At 41.7% G+C, this 20,663-nt stretch overlaps 1 protein-coding gene across 6 annotated transcripts in view; it reads left to right on the forward strand.

Annotated features, from left to right (window-relative positions):
• rxraa (retinoid X receptor, alpha a) overlaps positions 1-20,663 on the forward strand; it is a 109,157-nt gene that overhangs the window by 12,007 nt on the left and 76,487 nt on the right. For 4 of the 6 annotated variants that reach the window (XM_046067290.1, XM_046067288.1, XM_046067292.1 and 1 more), the window contains exons 2-3: positions 7,093-7,165; positions 16,231-16,344. In XM_046067290.1, the coding sequence (XP_045923246.1) occupies positions 7,135-7,165; positions 16,231-16,344 (145 nt within the window). In that variant the 5' untranslated portion in view covers positions 7,093-7,134. Of the gene's footprint in view, positions 1-7,092; positions 7,166-16,230; positions 16,345-17,480; positions 17,711-20,663 lie in introns of those variants that run through there. The other 2 variants (XM_046067289.1, XM_046067293.1) reach the window with 2 other exon arrangements.

The raw sequence follows: 20,663 nt of genomic DNA on the forward strand, positions 1-20,663 counted from the left end.
ATCAGTGTTCTGTCTGGGAGAGGGAGGGTCAGGGGGTTGTGGCTGGGTCACGCTCTGTGGGAGAGGAGCAGCCTCAGCAGACATGACAGCGTTTGTATGTAGGTGAGGAGAAGCGAGGAGTGATGGTAAGGGGGGAAAACAAAACCGGGTTGGTATGAGAGCTTGCTGACGGAAGCAGGAAGAGTGTTGTTTTTATTTAGGTCTTGCTTCACTCAGTTTCCCCTTCTCTCATCGCATCAGTGCAGCTATTGTTAGTAACAGAGTTAATTGTTAATTGATCCAAAGAGCGATAAAACAAGGCACCTAATCTCCCTCTCTCTGACACACACACACACACATACACGCACATATGTGCTGTAGAGAATGAGAGTGGATGTTTATTACAGCATCCTATTGGATGCTATGGTGCCCTGGGGGCTATTAAAGCCCTTACTTAAAAGGCTCTATCAGGGTACACTGATGTTGGGCTGCTTCAAGGTGGGAGGGGTAGAGGGGTTGTAGAAAGAGAAAGAGAGTGAAAGAGAGAAGAAAGGGAAGAAAGAGAAGTCCTTGGAACAGCGAGCAGATGGAGGAAATAAACAGAGTGAGCACATCTGGAGTGCCTCAGCAGGAATATTTGTGCAACATCTGGAAAAATTCCCTGGAATTTAAGGGTCCCCTCCTTTCATTTCAGTTATTTCCCCCCCTTCTTTTCACTTCTTCTTCTCCGTCCTGTTTTCTGCATCTTCAAAGTCTCCTGCCCTGGTGCGGCAGGCGCGTAAATACTCCTGTAGTAATGCATGTTGAGCCCTTGCGGACTTTATAGCGGGCCAAATTGGGCCCATGTGACCAACTCCCCTTTGTGCAGGGCCAGGCTAATTAAATGGCACAGAAGTGAGAGGGCACCCGGCTGTGGACGCAGACCTGAGCCAGTCGTGGGCCCAACACAACCCCTCATAAAAACAGGAAAAAAGAGAAAAAAGCTATACCTGTACTTTCTACAGACAGTAAACTTTAAATCATAGCATGAAAAATAACCTCTTTGTTTTGTTTTCACCAGAACTAACACAGACCTTTCTGGTATAGCATGAAAGCGCCACCGTCGTTAAAACACAAACAGCCTACCTTTGTGTTATTTCAAAAACAAATTTAGCTTTTTCATGTATTAGTTTGTTGTCATTGAAAAAGGAAATACAAAGAGTGTGTGTTCATGAGCCTCCCTTTGAGGCGTAAAGTCCCAGGAGGGACTAGTAGAAGTTCTCAGTATTGAATCAACACCATCGGTCGATTTGTATCACTCAGCTTTCACAGACTGCACAGCAGTGCGCTCAGTTGCGGGGCCCTTATGGTACATTACAGATGCGCGGCGAGGCTTTTGTCCGTCTCTGCAGCAAGATCATTAGCTGTTACGATTCAGATGAGCTCCGAGCGCCTCCTGTCTTACCTGGGTGATGCTCCTTGTGGATCAGTCGGCGCTGACAGGCAGGTAGCTAACTCAGAGCGGAGGGGAGGGCAGGAGAGCGCAGAGCTACATGCTAATGTGGCGACTGTGCTGATCAAAAGAGATGCATCACGGCCTCCGTCTGATGGGCTTACTGATGCCGCGGCCCCCTGAGAGCTGCAGTACACACAGGCAGGAGTCGGGCAGTGATCAGAGGGAGGAGGTGAGGGGAGTGAGAGAAAGGGGAGGACAGGTTGAGAAAGAGATGGGGTGTGGGGGGGGGGGCATACTTTCAGGAAAGGATAGATGACAGTGAACAAGAGAAACAAGAAAAGATGAGAAATCCAAGGAATATGATGCAGTTAGAACTGATAAGGAAATAAATCAACTTATTTCTTTATCGATTGAACATTATTTGTCGAGCATAAATACCAAACATTTACTTCATTGTCTGGTTATCAGAGTAGGCAGCAAACCTCCTGTTTCAGCTGATCAATCATCTCTCTCTTCATGAATACAGTGAGCTGATTTTTTTCCCCCCGTGTTGCTTTGCAGTTGGCCTACATCTTTCTGCCTGGCTGAGCTGACAAGTTGCACTCCTTTCTAGGAATGCTGATGTTGATGATACAGTCTACTGTATGTGCCTGTGATGTTAGATTATGTACACAGAGCGGTGTGGGGCTGTTTATCTGTACAAGGGTGTGCGCTGGTATTTGTGCAGGTGAATTGCGTCTATATGTGTTGGCATGTAACAAGGGGTCATTATTTGGTTTAGTCAGATTTAAAAAAAAAATGAAAATCAAAGGAAAAAATTATAATATTATTAATTATTTTTGTTTTAATGATCTTGTGCATTAGCAGTTTACTTGCGTTTTCTCCACATTTTCTCTTTCGCTGTTCCAGTTTATTCCTGCCCTCTTAAAGGATGGAGCACAACAATGGATGAAAACAAAACCCTGGTGAAATATATATAGTACCTTATATACCTTTTTTTCATAGAAACTGTAAAAATTGAATATGATGATTTTCAGTTAATCTCTTGATTATATTTTTTTATTAACTGGTTAATTGTTTTTTAAAAAAAGCCATTATAGTGCGGAGCTCAAGGTGACGTCTTCAAATGTCTTCTTTTTGTCCAACCAACACTGTAAAACCCAAAGATATACTGTACATCTATATACAAAATGGAAAAGTGTTAAATTATTGTCAGAAAATATTTAGAATTTTTTTCCTGACAACAATTATTTGATTATTAAAATTGTTGATGATTCATTTTCTAACTAATGGATTTATTGTTTCAGCCCTATTAGATACAAATACCAACACAGAGATGAATGTACATGGGCACAAGTCAACACAAACGCATGCAGGACGACATTCTTAGAAAGAGGTATATCCCTGCCAGGCTTTGTGCTAAAATCAGAATATGACAGTTGAAATTATGACAGCCCGAGGGTCATGTAATACACACAACCTCTGCGCCGAGCTGCACTGGGAAGCATTTTCCCTGTGCCTTGAGCTTATTTTGCATGCAGACATCTCTGTGCGGCCCTGCAGAATGACCTTGCGCTGGCTCGTCCACTTGCCTGTCCCTTGATCCAAATTAACTTTGCTGTTTTGGACCCTTCTTTTTGAAAGGGGCCACCATTGCTCAGCTCTAAGCCGATCTGACGGTCTGTCTCTCTTGGTCAGTAATTGTTATTTGAGATAAGAGTTTTTACCCTGGAGGGCAGATTTAGTATTTTTGGAGTAGCCGGATGCTCCGCTGGCTCATTGCATCTTGCCGCGTCTGCAGGTAGACGTGCAGTGATGTCATCGATGACATTTCAGTAGGAGGAGTACGCTTCAAGCCCTCAAAAGGGGCCTAACCTCTTGACATGGACCTCGCAACAGGATCAAATTAAACCTGATTCTTATTGCTGTAGTTATTAGATTTGTATGCACCCGAGGGCTTGTGCTCTCGCTCCTGGTCTACACAGTAAAACTTCACATAAATAAATAATGAGTACCAAGTCAAATTGTTGTTTACATCTGAGGCAAGAAAATGGTCAGATTGGTAAAGATATTGTACGGTCAATAATATTCTGTATTTTTAAATAACATTTCTTTTATTTAACCTGGAATGATTACATCTTAAAATTGAGCTATTTTAAAATCCAGTCATAAGACTGACATATGATGCTTAATAATGACATACAGTTTTAATGGAGACTTAAAAAAAGGCATCATTAAGTTCCCATCACTCTATTCACGTAAGCAAATACTATACATAATATATACCAAAGGATTTATATGTCGTGCAGCTCTAATCTGATCTTCATTGCAGCAGCTGTCTGGTTTATCTGCACTCTAAAACACTCTGATCTAAATGCACTGTGTTCGGCCCCGTGACCCCTGAAAGCCCTAGGGTCAGACTGATTGGAGAAGAGAGTCAAGTGTTGGTCTAGGTCGTCAGTGTCATAACACCACACTGATTGGCTCAGATCCGGTGGGGAATCTCCAGTTAGGGCTCACTTATTGAAACTATGAGTAGCTGGCGACAGATTACAGTCCTGTGCCCAGCTCTCTCTCTCTCTTACAATCACACACACACACACACTAACACATGTAGATCTATACATTTTCTGTATGTGTCTCTCGGTCTCAGCTGACCACATATGTGAATGAATGATTGATATTCCAAAGGCAGGGCTCCAGGGGATTGACTGAGTTTATGTCCAGCTTACCCTGTAGTCCCTTTGCTTGATTGGCAGTTTCCTCTTTCAGTGGAACAGAGTGGGCGGCAGGAGGAGGGCTTGATGGGGTAACAGTGGCATTTTGCATCTCACATTTATGATGTGTCACCCTGCATTATACTGCACGTGCATCTCAGTCATTTATTTGATATTCCTCTCAGACAGGTTTTGACTCACAGTAAGGGTCCATCAGTCCGAGTCACATTTGAAAGCATTGTTTTTTTTGTTTGTTTTTTTTAAATTTGGTTGTAGTTGACTCCTTCACAGGATGTCACTAAGCATTTAGCTAACCTTAAGACTCGTCACAGTATTTGCATCTATTGTGTATGGGACAGTATACTTTTACAAAGTTGTGTTTCTGCACAAAAGAAGTAACACATGGTTGTGTTTGAAAGTGAAATGATTGCAGCAGTGTGACCCCTCCTGCATGTGCTTATTGATCCACTGTCATTTGCAATTGCAAGGCATCAGACAACTCGGCACAGGGGTGGCACTATTGCTAGTGTTTGATTTTCTCATAAAGCTTTAAAATTACGTTAAAAAACATACTTTGAGGTTTTGAATTGAAAGAAAAAAAATCTTCTACAAAATGGCAATTATAGCTTGAGTGGAATCCTGTTCTGACGATATCAACGTATTGTGTTATTGTCTTGCAAACGTCTGTTGAAATGAACAATTCCACATCTGAGGACTTCTGTCTCATGTGATGCACAGCAGCTGAAGACAGTTCATTGCATTAAACATTAGTTCATTTATTTTGTGTGTTTTGCATTTCAAATAGCGTGATATCAGAAAATATAGTCATGCCGTCCAACTGTTCAGACTTCCGCTGTCACTTTGTAAGAAGTTGAAATATGTGACAGTTTTTTTAACAATTCACTGTCCTTTGCTTATACTCGGGATAATGGACAGTGTATGATACAGCCATTAGCCTGTCACAATGGAGCTATCCCACACTGGAACTGTGTTCCCTTCTGTTATGATCATTTTCATGCTATCTCGGGCTCTCGCTTTGTTTCCTGTCTCGGAGGGAACGGCTCGCATGAGTCTTTGTGCTCGCTGAAAGGCCTCGCTTCCAAGCAGAATATGGTGTAGCATCACACTCGCTATGCCGAGCCTCGTCCCCCATGGAAGAGAAATAATTTATAAAATGAAAACTACATTTGTTGTGTAAATGACCACATGCTGTAGGATATTTAATCCTGCCTGCAGTCAATCCCAGTCATGTGACTTGACCTAGTTTTTTCTTCCTCCCTCTGCCTGTCTCTCCTCGTTTTCTCTCTTTTCATTCTCTTTCTCTCTCTCTTTCTCCCACACTCTCTAAGCATTGCTTTGCACTCCTGTTCTTCCACTATACCTCTTTCCCTCTCATTTCTCCCTCTTCTTTCCCTCTCCATTCTTCTCCCGGTTGTTTGCTGCCTGTATATCTGTTCCGTTTTTTTAATGACTGGTCCAAGGATTTGTCTTTTCCTCCTGGTGTGTTTATATCTCTGTGTGGCCAATAACTCTGTCCTTGATCATGTACTGAATAGAAACCAATTTCAAAACTAAAGATGATAAGTGACGATCACTTATAGAATGACTGCCGGTGTCACAGCAGAATGTGGGTTATAACTGAAGTCATGAGTAATCTCCTCATCCTTGAGTTCCTGAAGATTTTTACCCACAAGACAGTTAGGTCCTACGCAGAATCATTTCAGCGTAACCGAATGCTGAATATTGAGAAGGTCAGATTTTACTTTTGCGAGCACCCTTATATTTCTGTTTTCAGTAAGCAGCTTTGTGGGGAATCTCATAGAATTTTTTGTATTTGGGTTTTCTTTTCTCCTTGTCTTTGTTTGGTGTCCTTACACTCGTCCAGGTCTGTGAGCCAACACATTTCAGTCTGTTAACTTGTTGTAAGTTTTTTTTTAATTTAATATCGCTTCCTGTGATTTGAATCTCACCCTGTCAGAGTCAGAGTTAGAAATATGTAATATATTACATAGTAATATAGCATATTAGTAACATGAATGATTTGATAGTGTACTTAAACTTCACATTGTCCCCTTTTATTTTACTTTGTTTGAGGAATGCTGTTCATGTGAATAACCCACCAAAAATAAAAAAGGCGAACAATGGTAATTAGGGCTCAAACTATAATATTGTGTGTTGGAAGGGAAGTCCGTTCTTGAATCCGAGGAGAGGAAGAAATCTTCCAGTCCTTAAAGTTTTAATGTGTGTTTGCTTTTAAGAGTACTTCCTCACCGTTGTGTGTTTGGGGCTCCGTGCCACTTCCTACAGTCACCTGCAGTTTGATAAACTCTGAATGGCATCAGGCAAATTATCTACATTTTAATATGGCTGTCACAAAGAATTGGGGGGGGTAAATATGTATGTAGAAATGTATGTACGTGTGCATTAGTGTGCTTTGCAAAGCATGCATTTTTGGTGAATCTGAGAAGAGGATATATAGTAAAACAGATAGGCTAGGTAAATAGCTTGATGTCCCTGCAAGAGCAGCTGCAGCCTGCTGGGCACAGTCTCAAGTGTAACAATTTGGTCGCCTCTTGGAATGCATGGCATGTATCCATTCCTGAAAAGCACAAGAGATCACAGGCTTTGGAATAATACAGTAACCCATAAGAAGCCTCTGCCTCAGCTGTGTCACTCTCCCAGTGAGCACTGTACACTTTACATGTCGCTGATTTTACACATTTTGTTGTTTGTAATGTATTTGTACAAACTATTGTGTGTGTTGCCATAACAAGCGGTTTATAGGCTATTACACGCTGTTATCTTTGTGCAAAGACAAATTCATAATGTAGCCTCTGTCTTTCAGTGTCATGGCTTTGTGAAAAGAACCTTTTGATTTTGCTCGGTGTGCAGTTGCTTTTCATAAACAAATTATATTGAAAATGTCACTTCTTTTTTTATTTTTTTTTTCTCTGAATCCAGAACACTGAACTGTGGCACCAGATCCGAAGCACTGAACACATCATGAATCACTTACAGTGGTACTATATGCAAGGTATTATTATTACAACTCATAGCTGGACAGCAACATTATCATTGAGAAGGAATAATTGGCATTATTGGCATTGTACGGGTTAAAAGATTACAATAATTATTCTTGTACAGTCACTCCTGTCGAATTTTCCATCATGAACCTTTTTGCAAGATTGGCCCATTTAAGAGTAATTTTTTTATATATATATATAACATGCATAAAGAGCCAAAGAACAAATTAAGATCCTTAGCTAGAGCTTTCCTGGAGCTTCTTAAGTCTTTGCTGAAGACCTTAGGATTTAAACAACATGTTTATGGATAGTCTAAACTCATTGCTCACATATTTGTATTTTAAAAACCTTTCTACAGTCTCTAACACACTGGCCAAATAAATACAGCAAATAGTAAAAAAAGAAAATAAAACTAATGTCTTGCCTTGTTGAATTTCCGTCACAAATGGCTTGCTGGGAGATGCTGGGTCAAAGTATGTTTATTTTTAAGAGTCAAGAGTAAGTATGAAAAACAGCTCCTTCTCAAGGCACAGCAGTCTTAAGCCATGTCATTAATATGTGACCTGAAACGTTGATGCACTCTTTTTTTAACTCAGTGAGCGAGCCCTGTTGTCTCCTTTCATTATCTTGGCCCAAACTCTTCATTCCAAAACTTGACTTTGCTCTGTAAGCACCATTTTCCTGTCCAAGTCTTTCCCAGTCCAGCCTGGCTCAGTGTCACGTGCTGATACTGAATCTGAAAAGGTGTGCACTTTACAACCAATTTACTGCAGATTTGAAATCCTGGAAAGGATTATTTTAATATTTTTTCCTTCTGGTCTCTACTCCCTAATGGAGTTTTACAGGCAACAGGCAGGAATCAACATTGCTGGTTTAAAAATACCCTATTCATATTTAATGCCTCCAACTTAAAGAGGTATTTTAGCCAAACAGTGCACTTAATCCTTGTTTATAAAACTCCTGCAAGTGGTCTGTCTTGCGTAATTCTTATTCTTCTCTATTATAAATTTCAGTGTTTTTATTGTCATTCTGGTTTTGAGTGCAGAGCAGCTGTGGCTCCAGATGTTTTTGTTTCAGGTTTTGAATTATGTACGACTTTGTATAAATATGTTTCACATAGCGAGCTCAAACACACTGTTTCCCATGATATGTGTGGCTGTCTTTTAATCATGCTTTTAAAACGCAGCTTTATTACCATCTTCATCATTAATCAGTGTCTAAAAACATACAGGAATGACTTTTTATTTTGGTTACAGATATTTTGAATATTATATACAAAAGTAAAGGTAAAAGTCTTGCATTTCTTCCATAAGAGGAAACATAGCTTAAATAAAAAGTAACACAAGATTTGGATAGACTAGACTTTTCAGTGTAGCCGAGTGGGCCCGAATTTAGGTGTTTGTAAATGTGCCATGCTGGCTTGAATGAGGCAGTGGCCTTAAACCAACAAAGGCAGAATGAGCAAATGTTCATGCAAGTCTTGACTTTAGCATGCGTCGACCTTGATTGGTGAATCTGGGTCAGAGTTATAGAACAAATTGTTTTTCTGAGAATAACAGGTGACGTGGGTGGTAGCAAGTCCTTCCTTCTGTTTTGTCCTTGGGTGTTTATACATGTTTACATCCTCAGTATGTGGATTCAAGATGTACTAGGCTGAGGCGGCAGGAGGAGGTTAATGGGAGAGCCTGTGCTCCTGTAGAGATGAGAGCGTGGGCTTGTGGCGTCAATTTAGCGGGCTAACAGGAAGCGTGCTCTGGGACCTTCCACCAGGACTCAGGCGGGCAGCGAGTGGGGCACAGGTCGCTACACTGCACCACACCTCACTTTCTGCCTCGGAGCACTTCTGCACTGTTAGTGGTGCATGAGAACCCCCCCCCCCCCTCCCGGCGCACAGAGTATTAATCTCCATACTGTGAAGCCAAGCTTTATTTTAACATCACTTGCTAGAGGTAATTCTCTGATCACTCCAAAATGTCAGCTGCGATCAAGGAATATGGGGGCCGTGAACTAAGGCCAGAACCGTATCCAATTGCAATCATTAATCAAGGCTAAAAATAGCAGTTTTGACGCTATATTGAAGCAGTGCAATCCAGGGTGAATCCTACAAATTATTTGATGAATTTCCACTCGCCGTCCATTAGAGGAAGCAAAACAAAGTTTTATTGCTGCCTTTCTGGTGGTGATATTTCACAGCTGAGAAAGGGCCAGTGTGCGCTGTGCCAAGGGCTGCTGCCGTGGGCAGCTACTCCATCATGTGAGCAGCTACTGTAAAGATCAGCAGAAGGATAATAGATTTTTTTAAATGCTTCCTTGTGTCCGTTCCCGGGTGAAAGGAGCCTCTTTTACCCCCGCAGCTTTTTCTGACTCCAATCACACAAATTTGATTAGAGCCGTTTGCCTAAGGAGCTGCTCTGGCTGTTGAGCTGCAGTGAGGCCCCTGTTTGCCCCGGAGAAAAGTTCTGACGTGCACAAGCAGTCTTTGAACCGGCCCCTTCTTTACTTCCACTCTAACCTCAATTACCACACTATTTTACCTCCCCCCCCATCCCTCGTCTGTCTGTCTGTCTGTAGCTGCACACCAGTGGACTGCCTTTGGCTTCATCACGTCACAGCAAGTGAGATAAACGACTGTTATAAATTACCAAGAACCGCTGCTTTGGTGTCATCTAAGCTTAACCCCGGCACTGCATAATGTTTTATACAATGCTTTGAGAGAAGGCAGTACATCTCCGTGGGGAAGGTGAACCTAAGAGACTTTGAGAAATTGAGTCACAGTCAAAATGCATCCATCTGTCATTCAGTATTGAATCATCCTCATCAATACTTTTTTCATTACCCTACCGTTATGAATGCAGGTGTGCTGTATGTCTGTAAGCACTCAAGTTTGGTTTTGGCATAAAAGTGTGTGTGGAGACAAAGTTAAGATCAACCAATCCCGTGACTTGTGGGGTTGGCTATTCACACCAAACATTGCAACAGAATTGGAAGGAAGCCTCTGGGCGGAGATTTGTCAGTGGCTGATTTTGCCGCAACCACAACCACAATTTCAAATAGTTGGCTCCAGACGTTTGTTCACAAAGTGACAGAATTATGTCTGACTCTGTGAGAATAGTCACAACCCCCATGTCAACAAGAGCAAGAGCACTACTGACAGACAAAGTAGTGTTGAGGTGATGGTGTGTGGAACAATATTACAATGCAGTTTTTTTTCTGCTTCTATCTATGACACCTGTTATCATACCATTTTATTTTAATTAATATATATTATATTCAAATAAGTGGAATCACAATTTAATTTTAATTTTAAGCTTGTTAAGTTATTAAGTGGGGGAAAAAAGTTGCCCAAAGTAAAAGCCCATAGTTTGTACGTAGACATGTGCTGCTTAATAATCAGTCCTAACATTACGGTTTTACAAAGGTCATCTTTGTCAGTTCTACCTTTTCTACAGATGCCTTGCAGCGTCAAATGACACACCAGGGCAACTGCCACTTTCATTATCCTGAGACTGTGTGAAAGTGCAGACTTAATTTATTTATTTTTTTGAAGGAGCCGTTATAGAAAGGTGCTCTTGTTCATTTTAAAAGCACCTCAGTTTAGGTCTTGCAAAACACAGTGGCTTAATAAGTCATTCAATAAAGCTGTCCAGTTAACTTTTTATTGCCAGTCCACTCAATGGCGGTTGATTTTTGTGACTCACAACTCAAGAAACAAATGCAGGTTGCAGATTTTAGTCGCTTTTGTTTTCCAGTTAAGTGAAAACTACTCATACCATCAACCTCCTAGTCATTTTGTTAAAGGAAGTTTTGCTGCAAGTGATTTGGTTTGTTGTGGCTGAACCTGAGAGTTATGTCTACCAGCCAAGGTCTTCATGGGTATCTGTTGGAGATTATGTCAACCCGTTCCTTAGGGCTAAAAGAAGCCCTCAGGTGACTGGTGTTGCCCTAATTCATCCAAGGCTCAGCAAATTATGGCTCTAAAGAATCTGTAGCTGTACTGAAAAGCGGGCTAGCATTTAGTTTCTCTACAAACAAGCCACTTTAATATCCTGTTCAAGGTGAAAATGATGTGCCATTATTTCACCTCACTGTTCTTTGTAAAATGAACAAACACGGAATAGGGTGGGGACGGGGAGGGGTCATTGTCATTCTGCCTTTAAACCGGCAGCGGAGGTAGTAACAGTGCCGAATCGACATCTGTGTAAAATGGCGGTGCCGGCAGGACGGGTCACACTAGACACCGACACTGTTTTGTTACACTTCACGCCTCTCTTGCTGCTGGAATGCTGGCATGCTTCTTCTTGAATCTTCGTTTTCTCCAGTGTAAAAAAACAAAGCAAGTAATTCAGTTCACCTGCTCCCATTGACCTGTTCTATGTCTGGTTTGGTTGCTCAGGGAATCTCAGAGTCTCACTGATGGGGTCTAACTTAGGGTGGAATTTCAACCCAAGGTTGTGTTTCTTAAACTGAAATAATTAATCCAGATAAACATGTAGAAACAACAACAAGGATTTACATGTGTGTAAAATATGTCAAAGCTATGTTTCTATCAAATATAATAAGTATAATCAGCATCTACTGGTATTGCCTCCAGAAATCTTTAGATTTGCTTTGTTGTCGTGATAGATCTGCTCTGTTCTGGATGAGATAAATAAGAGCTTAAAAGCATGTTTAAATGTAGCTTTTCCCCTTCAAATGGATATCATCTAAAGGGGGGGGGGGTGGCAAGACAGTTTGCTGATGGAGCAGATATGCTCAGGAGCAGGTTGGATCCTTTCTGTGCTGATGATCGGGATCAGAGAGGAATGTGGCGCTCTGAAGAGAAATGTTTGATTATCAGCTGATGGGTCCTGAAGTGTTTTGTAGCTCCTCACAGAGAGCTCACTGAAATGATGAAAAAAGGTAGAGTTGTTTCAGGCCCTCGTTAGAGTGGTAATTGTTGGTGTAGACAGTGCATGGGATAAGCTCTCTTTAGGGATAATCAAACATTAGAGGATCATTAACTGTCATACTTGATGCCTTTCATTTATAGGAAAACAGCACGGCACACAAACTGTTGTTGAATGTGTTAGACACACTTGCAGAAGGCATTGACATTGTGATGATTAACTAACGATTATTTTCAATACTGACTCATTTCTGAATTTTGCAATTAATCATTTAGTCAAATAATAGTAGAAAATAGAGAAAAATGCCCATCACAAGTTCCCTGAACTCAAGGTGAGATCTTCAAAATGATTTAATGTAGTGTATTCTTATAGTCATTTTATTAATACTCAGTTTCATAATTCATCGTTCATTCAAAGTTAAGACTTCTGTCCCACACATAATAGCATGTTGAGGACAGAGAAAATAAAATAGACATCTCGAGGACATGTGGGCAAACATTTCATGAACACACTTGAGTCTTCAGGGCCGTTGTAGAGGGGAGGCGTTGTAGAACTTGGTCTGTCTTACACAGGTTTTCTTTTCCTCATGTGGAACTTTGAAGCATGCTGTAGAATACCGCTGAAGGTGAATGGTATTCAGGATTGATGGCTCCTCTTCTGCTCTGTCCTTCTGCACGCTGTACCCGGACCTTATCCCCTGGAGTCCCACGTGGGAAAGGCTTTTTTTTTTTTATTGCACCTGGGAGATGCATTAAGGGCCCAATGAACTTTGACCTTGGGCTTGATCACCCTGGCAACACAGGACACGAACAATCGTTACGCTTTAAAGAGGGCTCGGCTGCAATTCCTTAAACTCTCATAAATGCTTGAATGTATTCCATTCAAAAGACTTGAGTTTCCGGGGTTGTGTAAAGTCTGGAAGCACTTCCACTGATGTATCTGTGATAAATGAGAATCATCCGTTAATTAAAAATACTTCAGCTGCTGCTCTTATCAGTGAGTTTTGATATAATGGCAAATGTACATACCTTTGTTTCATTAGAACCTTGTCATCAAGCCTTTCTTTTATTAGCCTTATATCAATAAAAACCTCTCTTTCATTAGCGGAACATCTCAAAGGCTTGCCTTCATTAGCACAAGGTTGCAAATGCTTGATGCAATTTCATTAGCAGACCATCTTTAATGAGGAAACCCCCAGCGTGTTTACATTGCTCTGATCCCCCATGATCGCTGGTAAGGATAATGCTGATTGGCTGCTGGCGGGGGGAATGTTTGAACTTGTCCCCCGAAGATTGGATCATACATTTATTAAAGCCAATGAGCTCCTTGCTGCTTAGACGTGAAGAGAGCAAGATCAAACATTTCTGTAATGAAGGTCCTTCTAAAATATATGGGCCAGGACACATTGATGCAGCGTGATTTAATGACAAGACATGCACCAAACTTAGCACTCATGACAGCAGATCCTGAACCTGCACATACACGTCCGAGCTACTGCCGCACTTTCATCATTTCCTTCGAGGCCTGAAGAGTAAAGCCCTTCACTGAAAATGATTCATGATGCCAACAGGAATGAGACATGTACGTGCTTCACAAATCCATAGTTTTTCAAATGTTTTTACAACTGCCATATAACTGAATGTTTGATCCATTCTGTATTTATTTGATTTCTCTTTGGTCAAAACTTTGATAACCAAAGTTTTACGTAATGTATAGATCTGTGTATTTATATTGAAAGGAGCAAAGGATAAGTATTCTTTTTCAGGGATCTTGTTCAGGGTCAGAGTCAATTCTTCCATTTTCTAGCTCTGTGTGTAAAATTCCAAGTGCTTGAACACCATTCTTTAGCATTACTCTGTCCCGTGGGAACATTATTCTAGGGGATGGCTTGCAGTGTTGCGCTGTTTTTTAGGGGTGGGGAGGGCCTGCTGTCTGCTTAGTTTACTCCTGATTTTGGAAAAGACCAACTTGACTAGGAGTCAGGGCTCATATGTTGATACCTTAATGTTCAGTGACATTGCTCAGAGCTCTACACCATGTGTCATTGTTTGCCCTTCAACCCCTTTGCACAACCAGGAATGTGCTGTTTTCCTGGAGAATTTAGTCATTTGGCAAAGATGGGGAGAATGTGGCTGATTGTATTTGATGGAGCAAGACATTTTAGAATTAAAATTTTATAAGCTTCTTCCAAGATTATTTTTTTCTCCTCCATCCATGAGAACTGTACTGTACATTTCCTTCTGCATTGAGACACTCAAGTAGGGGAAGTACTTTGGTAGAAAGCAGTTCACAGTGAAAGTATACAACTGTTTTGCTATTGAGTTTTTCTTCTTGTAAATTCTCAGTGCTTTGATGGTAACAAATATCATTTGTATGCATGATGCAATATTTAACTTAAGCATCAACATCCTCATCGCAAGCTCTTGTATTTGTGTTGGTTAAAGACAGATATCTCCAAATGTTGCAAAATCACACTGAAATTATTGAGAAATTAATCACACACACACACACACACACACACACACACAAGCTGTTATTAGTTAGATTCACCAGCATAAATTGTCTTCACACTCTACTCAAGCCCTTCCAACATGCCTTTACTCTTAACGATACCCATGAAACTGTGTTCTGGAGTCACTGCTCTTGTTTTCAGACATTTTCCAACATCTCACTACAACAATAGCGTTATTGTGCTGAGCAAACAATGAGATCAAGTGCATGAGGAGAAACATGTTTACTTCTAGTTTAATGAGACAGTCAAAATGCCCTCCTCGTCTGTTTTATTTAATTCACAGTATGCAGGATGATCTCAGTCTGTCTGTGTTTGCCCTTGCTGGTCCAGACTTGCTTCATCCGTAATACCAATCAAAGCTTTGAAGAATGCATCGGATGCAAGACCCCCCTTCCTCACATATCCACATAACTGCACAAGCGCATGCACATGGCACACGCTCACACTTGCATACCCTTATAAGCACAAAGCATCAAGCATCCCAGACAGCTTATCATGGGGAACTAATTCAATATCCCTTTGCCTGTTTTAAATGTCATTCTCTGAGCTCATCCGGAGTGACATGTTTTTCATGGTGGCAATAAAGGCGCTTTATTGGGCGCAGAACACAGTGACGGGGGTGTGGGGGGCTCTTGATGCTCGCTGGAAATCTAAAGGTCCTCATGAGGAATGAATAAAGTCTGGATTTGCTGAGGTCTGCCGATGCCAATGAGATCTTCATGAGCTACCCAGTCGATAAAGACAGAGCGAAGCCTCCTTCGACAGAGAGAAGTTCACACAGAAGTTTCCACTTTGATTAGAGGCTGCACTGTCAATCATGAAATGAAATGCCACTCATATGCCACTTAGAGACTACTGTATTTAAGGGATTTTTAGGTAATTTCAAAAGGTCATTAGTGTTTGGGTTTGTGCTACAAGGTCAGAGTTTGGCAGGTATCTGTAAATTATTGTTTGATTTATGGATCTGGCTCTCTTGTATCTACTCTCCTCCAGGTTTGAATATTAGAGAACAGTAATTCAACAAAAATATTTTTGGCAATCTACTCTACTGTAGGTTTATTTGTTGCTCTTCCTCTTTTCTGGATAATGTCGGTGATGGGTGAATGCTGGTCCGGAGGAGGGGCAGCATACTCAGTTGCTTCATTGTGCCGGATAATGACTTCCCTATTGAAAATGACCTCCTTGACCCAGAGACAGACAGTAAGACGGCCTCGTCCAGACCCTCGAGGCACCTCGGCCTAATCTGGCATTTTGCCCGCACCGAGCTGCTAACCCCGGCCCCAAAAGCTTTTTTTTCCTTCCTCCAGGCCAGCCTCACCCAGTATTCTGCAGGCTCCGTCTGGTGTGGTGCCACTGGTGAGGAGGTTAGAGTGAGGGCCAGCCAGCCACAGAGCTGTAAATGTGAGAGGTTGGCTGGGTCCGTTAGTGGCACGGTGCTGGTGGGAATAAATTTTTTTGACTCATTCAGTCTTCACCTCATGAGCCTGAAACAAAGAGCCCATAAAAGAAAAATCTCAATTTTGGTATTTGTCTTTTTCAGCGGGAGTCAGCTTTTGTTATACCATTGTTGTGTACTCAGAAGAGTCCAGTTTATCTACTAAAAATTATTTCTTTTTATTCTATTTCTTCTTTATGCTTTCTTTCTGTTTCTTATTTTTCTGCGTCTCTTTCATTGCAGGGTTCCTGAAGCCCCAGTGCTCGTTGGCTCCGCCCATGCAGCGAGGTCGCTCAGGAGAGGCTTGTTCCTGTTTCAGTGGCATGTGTCCCCTCCACCAGCGTCGCCTATCTTCAGGTAACACTGACTGCAAACAAACAGTTCTGTTGTGACATGGGTACTTGTCTGTTCTTTGGTAAAATGTAGGGAAATGCACTTCAGTGAACTGCCAGATGAGAAATCCAACTGTTGTTATGGACTATTCTTATCAAAGTTGCGGCTCATCAGTTGCAGGTTAGAAAAGAAAAATGAGTCATGAGGAGCCTGTTATTTTTATAGCGTGCCTCATGACCTGATGCACATTGAAACTGTCTAATCATCCAAAATAGCATCTCATCTCATTTAATTGAATCTGCTTTCAAGACATCAAAGGCAGATCAAAATAATATTTTTTCAGAGACCAGTATGTAGTTCTAATAATGATCTAAATTGAACCTAATACAACTAAAGCTGTACTATTTTTGTGCGTTCTGTCTTTAACAAAATTAACAATATTATCTTTATTGAAAAACCCTTTCTGACCACATAGAAAGGCTTTTATTAAGATCTTATTGGAGTTTCGATGATAATTAGTTTTAACTGGTTTTGTCATATGTAGGGAAGGATTGCTTGTTTCTGCCGCTCAAACACACATACACACAACACCGCCTCCGGTCAGAGGTATGGCTGTGGGGCCTTTTTGGAGGCAGCGTTCAGTCTGGTTTTTATGCTTAATGGTGTCTTTTCATGTGGCGCCCCAGTGATGGACAAGTTAACAGAGGCGCTCTTAGCTCGGCCCCATGCCGCCTCCCTAAACTGACTGGTATGTTGCCAATGAATAGGGGACATAGAAGTGCAGAAGATAGGGTTAATGCTGATACATTCATCACTCCATCCTCAGGGCTCGCTCCTTCCGCAGTGTCAATGCTGTCATGTGAGGAAAGCATGACTCGTTTGGCTAGACAAAATCATATAAACATATAAACAGCTCCACAAGAGCAACTGTTTGACTTTAAAGTTAGATACTTTTGAATTTCTATCCTTGAATTACACGCTCATGGTACATGGAAGAAGTGGAAGTACGTCCTGGCTTATGTAATGTTCAGAGTTCTGAAAAGATGTCTTGAAGCAAAGCTTTACATATAGAATATCTTCCCATGCCTATTTTGTTTTGTTTTGAATACAGACATTCCCTAATAGAAACCAAGTGCTTTTTCTCTTTTGTCTTGTTTTGAATCAGCTCAATGTTTTGGGTCTTTGTTCCATTTTGCGCTGCTCTACAAAATAATCAGACTCCGGTTTGCTTGATTTAATTGTAGTGGTTCATTAGATTTAAATAGGTACGAGTAAATAGAAACAAAGATGAGTAGTTGCTCTGTATATTCAACTGTAGATCAAAAATGTGTCGGGTGCTTTTGGAAAACGGGGGAACAACAGTATAAACTGCAAGCCAACCCAGGAACGAGTAAGGACATATTAAAAAAAACCTTTACTTTAAGGTACAAGTAAATATTATTAAATCAGTCAGTCCAAACCAGGACAAGTTAGGGAAAATACTTTAATGTTAAAATTCAAGAAAAGGTATTAAAATACTTACGTTCTTCTTCTTTCTTATTAGTCTGCGTCAAATCTGCCTGGAGGTCTTCCATAATTGAAAGCATTCCATTAGATCTGCCAGTAAGGCATTTAAAAATTATACTATCAGATTTACCAATATGATTATACTTACCAAAACCATGTATACAGATATTTCTTAATTTCTTTATGATTTTTGTTATTATAGTGAAAGCTTTGCCCTCTAGAGCCAGCTACATGGTCCTCTTTAATAACTTCAAAAGAAGTCATTCTTTAAAATAGGAATGGAAATGTGAATGGATAGTGTAATGTTACATCATATTTTATTCCCCGACAGTGTAAGCAGTTGTGGTTAATGTTGCCTGGTTGTTACATGGACCGTTTTGTAGCTGAAAAGTGAAAGTCCACAACAGGACACTGAAATCAGAAGAGACATCTTGACACTGTGTTTGTCTAATGTTAATCTCATGAAGAAACGGTTCTGTCTCACTGTGTTTTTTGTCCTCTTAAAAGCAAATGGACAACGTAAATCCAGTTATCTTATTTTTAAGATCAAGGATTCTTTTATTGTCTCGGTGGAGGCAAGATGAGAACCCACTACCCTCTCTTTCACAGGCAAATACTTTTTCATGGACAAGTTTCAGCATGATCGGTGAGGTGCACAGTTTTTCCACCAACCTCACCCCCATCTTTGTGTATTTTACAGCGCTATCTTGATTGATTGCAACATTTTTTACTGTCACAGCCTGCAGTATGGGTGGACGTGTTTCCTGAACAATTAGGAGCATCTGGATTAGAAGTGTAGCCTTGCTGAAATATGTCAAAGGTTTTCCTTCTTTGTGTTGTGGCTATTTTAAGACCTGTAGCACACTAGGATACGAGTCACATTAGATTATTTTGTCTGCGTCAGATTCAGGGGCAAATGGAGTGGAGAGGAGGAGGGAAAAAGGTGGATTGTACTATTTTTTGTGTTGTTGCTTTTTCACTACAGGAGATGTTAAACCACTTCAGTGGTGTGTTAAATGCTCCCTGAGCAGCCAAGAGCAGAGTGTACTTCTAGAAAAAGTGAAGTAAGTGTTAAGTCATCGCAGCAGAGGTTGGATAGCCGCTCTGGAGTCTAAAGTTTATAGACCCTATAATAATCATGGCTCTAATTATGGAACGTGTTACTATAAATCCACCAGATTGTGTGATTGTCCTCCAATCTCGACGTTCCAGCCGCCCGACTACGGCCACAATGACAAGCTGCTGTGGGAGGTGCGAGGCATATAGCAGTGACCAAGCAGGAGCTTTCTGGGAAGGTTTGCGAGCCTCACCCGGGGAGCCGTATTCAGCAGCGATCTGCTGAACTCCAGGCCGCACACTGATGTGGCCAGGCTCCGGTTTCAGTGGTTTCACATTGTTTGGGCTTTTCAAAAACAAACTCTTACTGGAAAGGCACTGTGAGAACGGGACTGTGAGAAACGTAGTGTTCGGGACCTCGCATTTCCACAGGACCATTTAAAAAAATGTGTTGGTTTTTTTTTTTGAGAAAAAGGAGTCATGATGGGAAAAACATTTTTATTTTCTTTTTTTGGAATTGTGGTGTATGAGGTGGGAGAGAGGGAACACATAAAAGAGAGACAGCATTGAGAACAGGGCTTTTTGAAAAGGCCCTCACAATGCAGGCCTTGTGCTGTGATTTGGTCTGTCCTCACCGAGCTGAGCAGAGGAATGGAAAAGATTATCCACAGGAATGTCTGGGGTGCCCTCAAACGGAGCGGGCCGCGTGACTGGCCAATGGGAGCGAGGCCTGCAGAGCGGCGGGCTAATTTTTTCCTGATGAACTCAGCCTCCTGCTCCACAATGCACTCTGATTGCCAAAGCTGAACCCACATATGGTCCGTGTTTGGAGGGTCCAAATGGCAGGACCAATTCTGCCTGGAGAGGAAAGGGGGTGGGAGTTTGGACGTGGATAATTATTACTGGCTCCCCCTCTTTTTTTTATTTCCTTAGCTTTGGCTGTGGCTGAGTGGTGTGCCAGAAATACACCAACATCATCTGTCTGTCCCCCTTAGTTTCTCACTACCTGTTGAGATTTACCTACCAGGTGTGCTGTTAACTTTTGATTCATCACTCTTTATTGATGGTGTTTTGTTTAAATAACCAGCAATTATGGCCAAAGCCAAAGAAAATTAGTGTTCACGGCAGTCCCACTTCATTACAGTGCCTGAGAATTATCTCTCTGACTCATAAATCCTGCCAATTAATTTGGAGCCCATTTACTATTCAGAGTACTTGGAAAGAGGCTCCATTGCCTCTCCACCTAGAACCAGGCCAGAGTAAACTACAGGGAAATGCAAGTGACACAGCTCCAGCCCCATGCAAGGAATGTGTGTGTTTCTGTGTGGTGCTTTTTAGCATCAGTGGAGCAGTAAAGAGGCATGTGGTGGGCCTCTGGAGAGAGGTAGCATTTGTTTGTAGACCTTGTGGTCACACAGCAGGATTCGAGACTAGAGGTTGGGGTGGGGAGACGAATGGGGCTAAATAGAGAGGTTAGGGGGGTGTTTGGAAGGCGTGGAGTTAAAGTGGCTCCCGGCTCCTCATATTTCCCATCGCGGGGTCCTGCAGAGGTGAGCAGGGTCACAGAGAGGGAGCTCGTTAGCCTGTGTGTTCTCCGTGCTCCATGCGCTCTAATTGGCTGGCCAGAGTCAGTGCTCTCGCTGGCTGCTTCCTGTTAGGTCAGGAGCCTGAGAGGCCGGAGGACGCCAAGCTGCTGATTATGGGCCCTGGCCTCCATTCGTTCAGGACACACACACTACAGGTTATTTTTAATACACAAACTCCAGCTATCCAGACTCATC

The sequence above is a fragment of the Micropterus dolomieu genome, linkage group LG13, assembly GCF_021292245.1.
Source record: "Micropterus dolomieu isolate WLL.071019.BEF.003 ecotype Adirondacks linkage group LG13, ASM2129224v1, whole genome shotgun sequence".
NCBI lineage: Eukaryota > Metazoa > Chordata > Actinopteri > Centrarchiformes > Centrarchidae > Micropterus > Micropterus dolomieu.